Here is a 12,507-nt window from a genome sequence, read left to right on the forward strand (position 1 = left end):
GGCAGCCCCACACCGCGCGCAGCCACCCCAACCTAAGGTGGAAGGAAGTCAGGAGGTCAGGGGACGCGGGGCGCGACCCCGATGCCGCGGCCTCCCCCCGCGCCGGCCAGCGCCCGCCCGGCGCGCTCACACTGCAGGATGATCTCTTCGAACGTCTGTCTCTGCAGCCGGTCCCGCCGCCTCAGCTCCTCCGCGATGTGGCGCTTCCAGCGGGGAAAGTCGGCGGCGCGGAGGCCCGACGACATTTCGCGCGCTGCCCCGGCGTCTCAGCGCCGCGGATCCGAGCGGGGGCCGGCGGCCACGGCCCGCAGCATGAGGCGACCAGCAGGCGCGCGGAAGCCGGCCGCCCGGAGCTCAGCACTCACAGGCCGCCCTCGAAGCCATCCGGGACGGTCTTCCGGCCCCGGCCGGAAATAGCCTGGGCCGCGGCCGGAAGGCCCGCCTCCTCACCCGACGTCTGACCCCGCTCGCGCACTCTAGCCGCGCCAATCCGGGGCGCCGACTGATGACGCCACAGGAGGCCGGAAGCGCCGCGGGTGGAGGGGCGGCCGCTGGGAGGCGACCTGGACGCGCTGGGCGGGGCGGGGGGGCTCTGCTTCCAGAGGTGGGCGGACGCCAGGGAGGCACCTGCTTAGGGCGTTCGCGCCGCGTTCCGGGTTTTATGTTTTCTCTCTTGGCGGCTTAGAGGGCGAAGTGGCGTCCTCTCCGTACACAGCTGTGTAACCGTGGATAAGTCACGGGCCCCCTACGTCTGATGGCTGCTCGTAAAATGGGGGCCGAAAGGGTCGTGGTGAGGTTTACGAGAAGCCCTGGTCGTGCAGCTAGCACAGTGCCTGGCCGAGCTTGACCTGTCTCGCCGGTGGCCCTTCAAGGCCACTTCTTGTTGCAAGGCAACTCCATTATGAAATGGCTTCCAGCGCGACTCACTGGTCAAAAAGCAGGTTATGAAAAATGTGCAGGAGTGGCTAGGTTAATTATTAGACTTTTAGAACTAACCTATGACAACAGATGGGTCCTTGTAAAAGCAACTCCTGGTGCAAACACGAACAGGACGTTGAGAGGAAAAGGAAAGTTCACTAGTAGACTTTGGAAGGCGGAGATGGGAGCTAGGCTCCTGAGAGGAGGGGTCAGCCAGCTCCATAGAATGGAAATTCGGGGTCTCTGATACCATACCAAGCCCCACTGCCTTTAACCAGCTACGAATTTAGTGCATGAAAATAGAACTAGATTAAGGCGGCAGAGAAGAGGAAAGATCTGCCAGAAGCTACCTTCTCTTCACCGGTGATGGTTCAGGGGTGCCCAAGATTTCCTAGGCTTCAGCACGGGAAAGAATTCTTGCAGGAGTCCGAGAGAGCTAGAAGCGAAGCTTTCACTGTAGGCCATAGTCAACACCCTGGAGAGTGTAGGCAGACAGAGACTTGTGCCTTGGGTCTGGAGTGTGTAATACAAGTATTTATGCTAAGCAATCATGTATGTGCCTAGTTGAGGGGTCAGGGGTTCACAGGTGGGGTCTTGATTGGGTTTTGACCAGTTTTGTATAACAAGACCATTGGGCCATAAAATCCATGTTAGTTAAGGAAGATGGAGAAGTTGCACTATCATCGGTGCCCAGAGGGAGATAAAGGGTCTGAACTGGTGGGTCTGCTAATCCTAGGCAGCTTATCCAGCCTCCATTTTAAGAGCCCAATCCTATGAGTCATCTTTCACATCAATTAAGAGCATAAAGCTGGATCACCCTGGGAAGAGTCTGCATCACAAGGTTTGACCAGGAGCCCCAGGGGCCGTTGACTTATGTATTAAAGGGGCCCCAGAAGCTGCTCAGTGGCATGCCTTATTGATAAGATTGAAATCCTGACTGGGGAGTCAGGGCTGTTCCACATACCAAACTATCAGCAGGTACACAGTTCCACCTTTCCCCCAGCTTCTTCTAATTCTCCCTTTCTTTTTAACTTCCTCACATGATTAATGCTGTATGATTAGTCTACCAATAAAAAGGCCAGGATCTTGCTCTTCAGCAGCAATCCTGTATTAAGTATCTTGCTCCCATTTCTTTGTCAGTGTGGTGTTGCCCTATGCAACAGGGTCCAGGTCAGCTCGAATGTGCACAGTGGTTTTCACAGTTGTTGGATGGGGACATGACAGTTTCTGTGTTCCATTCTACCTCAGAGACACATTAGAAAGCCTTTTCTCTCCTCTGGGGTCTTGGGGTAGGACAATCAGAACTGTCATAAAAGAGATGGTGTTGGCACTGTTGTTTTTTTTTTTAAGATTTATTTATTTATGCACACAGAACTGGGGTACAGGCCAGAGGTGCATAGGCAGTGAGAGGATTCACCAGAGACAGAGTGGGGAGCAGAACAGGCAGTTGGACCAAGTACACTGCTGAGGGGAGCAGCAGGTGAGTCAGAAGAGGTCTGATGCACCCTGTGGATCACTCCCTGGCTGGGAATTGTGTGTAAGCGGCTGCAGCTGGCTTCATAGTGCTGCACTTGAACCCACTGTGCCCCGTGCTGGCTGTTCTGAGTGACCTGAGTGTGTGGAAGGGGCCTATAGGGGTTAAAAATTGAAGGCCCTCCCTGGTGGCACAGCAGATTAGAGCACAGCATTGCAAATGAGCCATGGCTGCTTCAGTGAGAGTGATCCCTGCCCTGGAGGTGACCACAGGGCATAGCAGACCTCTCCTGACTCATCTGTTGCTCCCCTCAGCAGTGTACTTTGATGATCTGCCTGTTCTGCTTCCCACTCTGTCTCTGGTGAATCCTCTCACTGCCCCTTCACATCTGTACTGTACCCCAGTTCTGTATGCATAAGTAAATAAATCTTTAAAAAATAATTGAAGTGATCTTCACACACTGAAGGAAATAAATAAGCAGATTCTGAAAGCCACCAGGAATGTCTGCAGATTTGAACAGCTACCATTCACCTCTCCAACCCAAGTCCACTTTTCTTTCCTGTTACTAACATCCTGGGCCTGGGTGGCCATGTTGGCACCACATGACTGGACCTATCTGATCAATTTCTCTTTGGACCAGTAATGGACTCTGGACCCAAGTGACACAAGCCATGCAACTTTTGTTGACTGATAGATTCTGAAAAGAAGGGAAGTTTTTTTTTTTTTTTAAATCAAAAATTTCCACTGCTAGCCTATGTTATGACTTCCCTTTTTGTATAATCATAATGTCAAAAATATACTGAACAACCATCAGCTTTCAACTGGATTGCCTTAGCCTCATTAATGGCTGCCTGGCCCTGGCAAGTAAGCACTTCCCCAAGGAGGGAAATTCCTCTGTCTCCTGAGATAAAAAGCAAGCCCCTGGAGAGAAAAGACCCCCAGGGCATAAAGACTCCTGGGAAGCTTCCTTGGTCTTTTGAGACAAAAAGCAAACCTCAGATAAGGTTCCCAGGGCATAAGGACCTGTTGATTCAACAGGTATTGCTTAATGTATGGCTGTATAAATTCCTCTTGAATTAGCCTTTTCTTAAATAATTGCTAACTGCTCTCTGCTAGCTTTAAGTTAGCCATTAGCCTCTCTTTAGACAGTCACTGATGACTCTGCTAACACAAAATTTATTCTTTCCCTAGACCCCTAACAACTCTTTGCTAACATAAAACTCATCCTTTCCCAAGACCCCTTATCCTTTGAGTTCTAGTTAAACATCTGTATACATGAATGTTACCAAAAATGTGTATAATATAGTATACCATAAAGTGTCAGGAAAAGAATGCATTGTTTCCCTCTTCCTTGAAAACTTTAATGGTGAATTCTTATTAACTTACTTCGCCTCATGCATTATTGTAATTAACTACTTACTACACCGTATGAATAAAGACCTGTTGAGAACAAGCAGGAGACACTTTCACCCGAAACAGACTACGTGTCTCTGTCACTCCCCTTTCCCCCTCCCTTTGGGGATCTCCACTTGCCTAAGCTGTTCATTTCATGGCAGAGAGCTGAAGGGGATTCCTGCCCTGCGCCGCCTGCCTTTGTCAAAAACAGAAGAGTTGTGTGTCCAGGTCCGAGGTCAGGAGTGGGACAACAGACTCGGTGGATCGTGTCTGTCCTGCATGCCGAGATTCTGGGTGAGCAGTGAGCAGCTTCACTCAATTCCCTGCTTTCTCTTCATCGGTGGCCAGGGAAGACAAGGAAAACCCTCCGCTGATGGTCACGGAGACCCCACAACCACCTTCTCTCTGAAGACCAGACACCTCCTAAAGCTGGCTTCTGCCTCCCTTCCTGCGCAACCCATCCTGCACCCCCAGTACCTGCCCTGATGCAGGGACGGTGAGCATTTCTTCCATGAATTGCTTGTGCAAGACTCCTCAGGCCCTGCTTCTTAGAAACCCGGTTGAGGGCCGTCCCGAGGCCAGTGCTTGCGGTTGTGAACACAGGGCGGCAGGGATGGCCAGAGCATACCTGGGAAAAGGACACGAGAGCCAGAGACGCACTGGACTGCCCTTCACAGCCGCACGCCTGACTGCTGATATGCCAGCCACTTGTCCACAAGAGGGTAGGAAGTATCTTCTCAGAACTGCCGTCCTGGGTTAGGGAAGGTGGCCACTCGCTGCTTTCCACGGCGCTTTCCTGGGAAATAACAATCTATCAGTCATGTTCCGCCTCCTCCACCAAGTTCATACGTTGAAGCCCTACTCTGCAAGGGAGTAAATCCAGAGACTGGGCTTTTAGGAGGTAATTATGGTTGAATGAAGTCACAAGGTCAGGGCCCTAATCCTCGTGTGCCTTTTGCTTCACAAGAAGAGAACCAGCCTCTCCTCTCTTCCCCGCCCTACACCATATAAAGACACAGTAAGTGAAGGACTAATGTCGATCGGGAATTGGACTCTACCTTTCAACCCAGCGTGTCCTGGGCCGCTGAGGTGGGTGGAGAATCGGGGCAATCGGGTCTCCTGCTTTTTCATTTTCACACCTGACCATAAGATGGAGGCATTGTCAAAGGGCTGGAGATGGAGACAGGGAGACTTTTCTTAGAATTTTTAATCATTTCCTGCTTCTATTCTTTGAATAGAGTCATCTCTTCTGTGGAGAAAATGAATTCTGAGAGGTACCAGCGCCTGGCCAGAGAGACACTTTCCTGGGACTTGGAGAGGATGGGTCTGGAGACAGAGGCGTGGCCCCGAGATCCTGGGCCCCCAGGTTCCTGTGCCATCTCTGCCAAGAGTCCCTGCCTCCCTGAAACTTGAGGCGACAGAAGTCTGGCCAGGTTAATTCTGAAGCTCTAATTGGCCTTACTGAACACGTTACGGATTGGAAGCAGCTCATCTAGCAGGCAGAAAGGGGCCCCTAAGGGCTGTGAGAACGAAAGGTGTTTGGAGGCTCTGAGGCAGGAGGAAAGCAATGGCGTAGGTCGAGGCCACCTTCCCAGGGGCCACAGAGAAAGCCTTGGGCGCGTCATCACATCTTCCTCTGGGAAACGGGAAGACAACCTCGCTGGTGCTGACAGAACATTCCTCCCTGACTGGTTAGGACAACATCCCTGGGGGAGGTTGAAGCAGCATAGGCTTGAAATTGCAGTTGGGTTAGGTGTTAAGTCTGGGGGAGAGGGGGGTTAACACAAGGGCCTCTATTTTGGACCTCTCATTTCTTTTTAACGAACCTCAGTTTCTTCCTCTATAAAATAAGCATGATACCTGCCCCACAGAGAACAAATATGAGCATTCTTCTTCGACCCAAAGGCGTCCGGCCTTAGAACCTCTCTAAGCAGCCTTGAGGGGGTAACCTGCTGGGCTGGTTTAAGATTAGGTTATGTGTGGTCAGGCCACGAGAAGTTCAAGAGCTAGATGAGTCTGGCTTCACCTTGGATCCACACCTGCCTGCAGGCAGGGGCTGAGGAGGATGCTGGGCTTGGGAGTCTGCTCATAGGTGAGGGGATGGGCATGTAAGCAAAGAGGGTCTCAAGGAGAGCCAAGGAGTTATTAGAGCATCAAAGCAAGGACTTGAACTTGGAAAGTGTTTCTGACCTTACTCTGTGAGAGCTGTTCCAACAATCACAGGTTTGAGCTCCGTTGCTAGACCTCGTTACAGAGTTGAGTGTGTGCAGAAGAGAAAGGAACAGTGAAACGCTCAAAAAAAAAAAAAAGGCAGTAATGCGTGACGGGGGCTTTCTAGTTCGCTCTATAGATTCAGTTCTTTTGATTGCCTGTGAGATCTTGACCTGACGAAATGGCCACATGATCTTTCTGCACAGGGGGCAAGTGCTGAGGCTTAATGACTCCTGATTTCTGAAGCCTGCACCTGAGAGCCTGGCTCCACTCTCATTAGGGGATGGAAAGTCCGGTGTTCCTGTGCGCTGTGCATGAGCCGGCCAGAGCCAACTCAAAGCCTCTGCGGATGGCTCTGCCCCCGCTCTTGCTAGGCTGGGAGCAGGGGCACCCTAAGAAAATGGACTAGTGTCCGACTAGCTACTCCAGATCCCCTGGGACTCACCTCTCCCCCAGGGCTACTGAGTCAGATTCTCTGTGGGTAGCCCCAGAACCTGCGAATCCGCACAGGTCCTTGGGAGTCTGTGTGTGAGCACTGAGAAACACGGCTCTTGTGGAGTCTGATCCAATTTTACAGTCACTAACAGGTGGCTGTAGATTCTGTATCTAAGTTTTATAAGTAAATGTTTTGAAAGACTTGCTTAGAACAGCTTGCAGTTCAAACGCATTCCCCATAATAAGCAGTATTTGTAGACTATTGACCAAAAAAAAAAAATTGGAAGCTTATTATATGTCATCTAGGATTAGTAATTACATTATGCAAAATATTTCTCAAGCTACAGATCATCACATGCTGTCACGTCCAACTAGGGTGATTTAAGAGAAACACCTTCCATGGAAACTTATTACATGTGTTTCCTGCAAGTTAATTAAGGAAAAGATTGGGGGCAGCGCCCTGGCAACTGGCATCTGGGCACTGGCCAGCCTGATTTTTGTTTTGCTGCTTGAGGGATCGATTAGCTGTTTGCTTTGGACACAGCCAAGTAAATGGCAACAAAATGTACTTTGCAATGAAGAGAGCAGAGGTTCACTTAAATTTAGCATTCTGACTTCATTAACAATTACTCTTCCAGCGCACAGAACACACTGTAAAGCAGAAATCACAGAATGACATAGAACAGCCCTCTGTCATCTGGGAATCTATATTTAGAATCGTTTCTAAATGGTTCTGCACCACTGGAACTGTGGGAAAGATTTTCCTTTTCATTACACTACATAATGAACTAGAACCAAAAATGTAAAACAGCCCACTTTAATATTTCTCGTTCACACCAGCTGGTTGAATGATAAGATGCCAACACCGAGGGAGAATGCGCAGAAAGCCCGGGCTCCAAATGCCGAGGGCTGACTGAGAATTTCCTGGGTGGAAACAAGGAAGGAGCAAGTCTCAGAACGTGGCGGCCACTCCCGACAGCCCCGCCTGCCTCAGCATCAGGGGCCTCCTGGGGGGCGGTCTCCCCGGGTCCTTGAAGGTGAGACTCCCTCCCGCAGCCCGGCCATCTTGGGAAAGCGTCTTTCCAGACGTTCCTAGCACTGGCCACTCGCCTGCTTCTTGATGTCACCGTTCGCCTCTAGCTCTAAGTGTATCTGTTAGCCTTTGTGCAAGAGGTATTCACATCAACTCATGAATACTGGGCGACCCTGGGGTTGGGGCCCTGCTGCACCCCACATCAGCGCCCCCACGTCACTACACTACTTTGCCTCCTTTGAATGCTGCTACAGATCTTTGATGGATGCTGTTCTCAGCATCCCGGCTCTGGCATTGGAATGACCTGGATACCGTGCAAATTCAGACTCCCAGGCCAGCCCAGATGGGAAGGCCCTCCTCCTGGAGCGCCCAGGAATCTGCCCACGAATATGCTCCTCAGGGGACTTGACGCGTAGCAAAATCAGAGCATCAGTCTTTTGAAGACCCCAGAGCAGCATGAGATACCTTAGTGGCTTTTCATGCCTGTGCTGACTTGGAGAGAGCGGCCCAGGAGACCAAAGCAGAAGCTCCCACTGGCTCTGGCGTCGCGAGCCAAAAGCCCAGCCTGGCTTCCACCTGGCGCTTGTGTCGTTCTGAGCCTCCTGCTTTGTGATCAGGTGGTATTTACTTGAGGAATCAAATCCTCCTATTAACATAAGCAAAACATAATTAGAAAAATCTGTTATAAAAACCATTCTGCTTTCCAAGCCAAATGTGAATTACTTGGGAGTAAGTCTTGCCAGGAATCCCACTTCGTTAGTTCATGTAATTAAGAATGACGATCAGGCCCGTTGCTGTCAATGTCAAAGTTTCTTTTTTTTTTTAAGATTTATTTTATTTGTACATACAGAACTGGGGTACAGGCCAGAGGTGCAGGGGCGGTGAGAGGCTTCACCAGAGACAGAGTGAGGAGCAGAACAGGCAGATCGACAAAGTACACTGCTGAGGGGAGCAGCGGGCGGGTCAGGAGAGGTCTGCCACGCCATGTGGTCACCTCCGGGACAGGCGGGGATCGAACTCATGTGGAAGTGGCTTTAGCTTCTCAGTGCTGTGCTTTAACCCGCTGCGCCACCAGGGAGGGCCCGTCAAAGTTTCTTTTAAAAAAAAAAAAAAAATTGGGCCCTCCCTGGTGGCGCAGAGGGTTAAAGCACTGCACTAAGAAACTAAGCCACTAAGCCACTTCCGCATGAGTTCGATTCCCGCCTGCCCCGGAGGCGACCACATGGCGAGGCAGACCTCTCCTGACCCGCCCGCTGCTCCCCTCAGCAGTGTACTTCGTAGATCTGCCTGTTCTGCTCCCCACTCTGCCTCTGGTGAATCCTCTCACCCTCTGCATCTCTGGCCTGTACCCCAGTTCTGTACGAATAAATAAATAAATCTTTAAAAAAAAATTATTTATTTGTGCATACAAGAACTGGGGTATATGTAGCCCAGAGGTGCGGGGAGTGAGGATTCCCCAGAGACAGAGTGGGGAGCGGAACAGGCGGATCCACTGAAACCCACTGCTGAGGGGGCAGCGGGGAGACAGGAGCTGTCTGCTGCGCCCGGGGTCACTGCCTGGCCGGGGACCAAACTCAGGCCACAGTGGCTGGCGAAATGTCGACAGTGCTGAGACTTTCTCCCCTGAGCCGCCAGGGAGACCCAAGTCTAAGTTTCTCAGGGGGCCTGTCTGTACATGCCCCCCACTCCCAAAATCTTGTATTCCCCTTGAATGCAGGTCTGCAAATTGCCAGCAGTAGACGCAGTAGCCGCCGTTCCTCATTTTTGTACAAGCTGGGCTGGTTTGCTCCATCTGCCCGCTGTCCGCCCCATCTGCTCCCTGCCCTTCTTCACATGCTCTGTGCAGGAGGTGGGTGGGGCTCGACCCTATGGCAGGACCCTGCCCCCACCTCGGGCTCTTGTTCTCTGGCCTCTGTTGGGTTCTTCCTAAAGGAAGAAGCAGCATGAGGTAAAAGGGCCAATTTGGAGGTCTCGAACCTGCTCCTTCCTGCCTGCTTCCTTCCTTGGTTTCTTTTATGGCTGCAACTTCCTGCAGGCTGCTCTCTTCCCGGCTCCGCTCTCTGCCTTGGGCCCCGTGTGCCCTGCAGGTGTAAGGGGCCTTCTTCCTGCTGCGGGTTGGGAGTGGGGAGCTTATTATCTTTGCAGGAGGCCTCTCCCTCCAAAGCCTAGTTTCCATCCAGGCGCATCTGTCTAAATTCACGGGATAAGCAGACAAAGATGTCTAGTCTCACCAGACTCCTGGGCTCATCTGCAAACAGAATTACTGAGCTAAAGGATGGGGCTTATTTTCCAGTGTAGAATGTGCATGTGTGCTTACACGTGGACGGCATTAAAGAATTGGACAACCCGCCCTCCCGCTCACCCCAGAGGAAAGACTGGGCTGTGTTGAGGGATTGAGAGAGATGGACCCTGGGGAAGGGAGAAGGCGAGAGCCTAAATTAAGATCACAAAAGGGTGGCATGAGCGAAGCAGAGAGGAAGGTGAGGGAGAATGGGGGGAGGGGAGGGCGGAGTGGCGGAGGGGAGCCCGGTGGCTTGCCCCACAGTGTGGGAGTGTGCTCTGCGGGAAGACTTGGCGGAGAGGGTTTGAAAGATACACCTGTGGCTCCTGCAGGCCATCGCCTCTTCAGCTGCGCATGGGTTATAGATATTTCCCTTCCAGGCTGGAGGGGTTTATTCAAGTCGGCGAGTTCTTTATGGCTTCTCCAACCAAAGGTGGCTCTAGCCCTTGCTCTGGAATGCCAGTGGGCCTGGGGTGGGGAGCAGCAGGACTCGGTCTGTGTGACTCCAGGGGCCAGGCCAGAGGGATTTCAGTCACAACTAAGACCTCAGCTGACAGTCAGCTGACACTCTGAAGAGTGTCAACTGCTTGTTTGTTTAAGATAGCTAATATGCCTGAACTCAGTTTGCAAATTCTCTTCCCTGAGATGGTAAATAACTGGTCCAGTCACTAACTTTTGATAGCTTTAGCGTGAACAGAAACTTTGATGGGGGATACCTGCTCCTCCAGTCTTCACCTGCATATCAGAACGGTGTTCCACAGCCACCCTTCCACTTGCACGTGGCTCCCTTGGGTGGGAAGCCTGGACCGCAGCCGGGTCTGCGTTGGTTACTTGCTACCCCGTCTCTTCGCTTGCTCAGCTCACCAGCTGGCAGTCACAGAGCTCGTGCCTCGGTCCAGCCCCCGAAGCACAGTTGCTCTCCCCCTCCGGGGAGTCTTTACTGGACTCTCAGAGAGATGGGGCTCCCCTAGGTCTCCAGAAGAGCATAGGTTGTCGGGTTAAATGTTACTGTCAGATACGACATACTTTTTACTGTAAGTCATTTGGGAAATACTTGCTTAAATAAATGAAGACTGACTTCTATAAATAAATGAAGATCATTTGAGACATATTTGTATAAATACATGGGAGTAGCAAAGGCAGGCTACTGAGAAGCTCTCCTGGCCGGGCATCAGCTACAGGTGATTGCTTTTTACGGAGCCCAACAGACAGAAGTGGGGCAGTTTGTGGCCTGAGGGGGGGGGGCAAGTGAGCCCTGACTGCAGGCTGTGGGCCTGGGGACGCTGGAGGAGGCCAACAAGAAGCCAGCTAGAAGCAGGTGCCTTCTATGTGACTTTCTCTGCTTACTCCTAGGTTGGCGCAGGGACAGAAATGAGGGAGACTCAGTTACCACTGAAGGCCTGGTCGTTTGGGGCTCTTACAGATGCTGCTGTCTGGCTTTCTCTGCGTGTGTGAACAGCAGGCTGCTTTCCTGGGCCGTGACGGCAGATGAGGGCGGGTCAAGGATCAGAGCTGTTTCCATATACAGGGTGGCCACTGTCCCCACCGTGCTGTTGGAGCAGACACTAAAACATCACCTGTTGTTCACCTAAAATCCAAGTTGAACTGGGCACCCTCTGTTTGCTAGAGGGTGACCTAGAGTCAAAATAGACAGAGCCTGACCCATGATTCCTTGTGCCCCTCTGACCAAATTCCTCACAGAAAATATTCGCACTCCATACCCTGGAGAAAGGACTGATGTCAACGATCTACAAAGGGCTCAGGTGAGTCAACAATAATAAAGCAAACAGCCCAGTCAAAAAGTGTGCAGAAGAGCTGAAAAGACTCTCGTCCAAAGAGGAAATGCAAGTGGCCAGCCAAAGGAACATGAAAAAATGCTCAATCACTTGTAGTTGGGGAAATGCAAATCAAAACCACAGTGAGATCCCACCTCACTCTGGTGACAATGGGCCACCGTATTAAAAAATGGCAGCAACAAATGCCAGCGAGGAGGTGGAGAAAAGGAAGCCTCCTTCTCTGAGGGTGGCAATGCAGACTGGTCCAGCCATGACAGAAAACTCTGGGGGTTCTTCTCACACTACAAATGGAGCTACCCTGTGACCCAGCAATTCCACTCCTAGGAATCCACCCAAAGGACACACAACATTCATTCAAAAGGACACCTGCACCCCTATGTCCATTGCAGCACTGCTCACAGTAGCCAAATAGGGAAACAACCTAAATGCCCAAAAGCATAGGCCTGGAACAAGATGTGGCCTATATACACAGTGGAATACTACTCAGCCATCAAAAGATCAACTCATTTGCAGCAGCATGGGTGGACCTGGAAGGGATGATGCTCAGTGAACTAAGTCAGAAGTAGAGAGAAGAAAAATTTTGGATGGTTTCATTTATAGGGGATATAGTGAAACCAAATAAAAAGGCCAGAGAAAAAAGACAAAATAGAACTGAGACAGAGAGCAGAGGAGGGAGGAGGGGGAGGGGAGGGGAGAAGAGGGAGGGGCAAAGCAGGAGAGGAAGAACACAGGGACTGTGGTGATGGTTCCCAGAGAGGTGGTGATGGGAGGTTTTGGGGACTACACCTGAGAGGAGAAACCACACATGGTCCCAAAAAGAGTAATGATGTAATTTTAAAAAACAAAACCCAAAATTCCTCACAGAAGCTGACAGACACGGGACAGGTGATGACTCCATGGGGCCTAGCATGCTCTGGGGAATTGTGACTGTGCTGTGTCTTGTGCTGGGATGTGGGGGGGGGGG

At 51.4% G+C, this 12,507-nt stretch overlaps 1 protein-coding gene across 2 annotated transcripts in view; it reads right to left on the bottom strand.

Annotated features, from left to right (window-relative positions):
- ATG16L1 (autophagy related 16-like 1 (S. cerevisiae)) overlaps positions 1–389 on the bottom strand; it is a 31,107-nt gene extending 30,718 nt beyond the window's left edge. For both annotated transcript variants that reach the window (XM_004674186.2, XM_012727444.1), the window contains exon 1: positions 131–389. In XM_004674186.2, the coding sequence (XP_004674243.1) occupies positions 131–245 (115 nt within the window). In that variant the 5' untranslated portion in view covers positions 246–389. The remainder of the gene's footprint in view (positions 1–130) is intronic.
- Positions 390–12,507: the final 12,118 nt, after the last annotated feature.

The sequence above is a fragment of the Condylura cristata genome, unplaced genomic scaffold (genome assembly GCF_000260355.1).
Source record: "Condylura cristata isolate star-nosed mole 26May11 unplaced genomic scaffold, ConCri1.0 scaffold00002, whole genome shotgun sequence".
Lineage (NCBI taxonomy): Eukaryota > Metazoa > Chordata > Mammalia > Eulipotyphla > Talpidae > Condylura > Condylura cristata.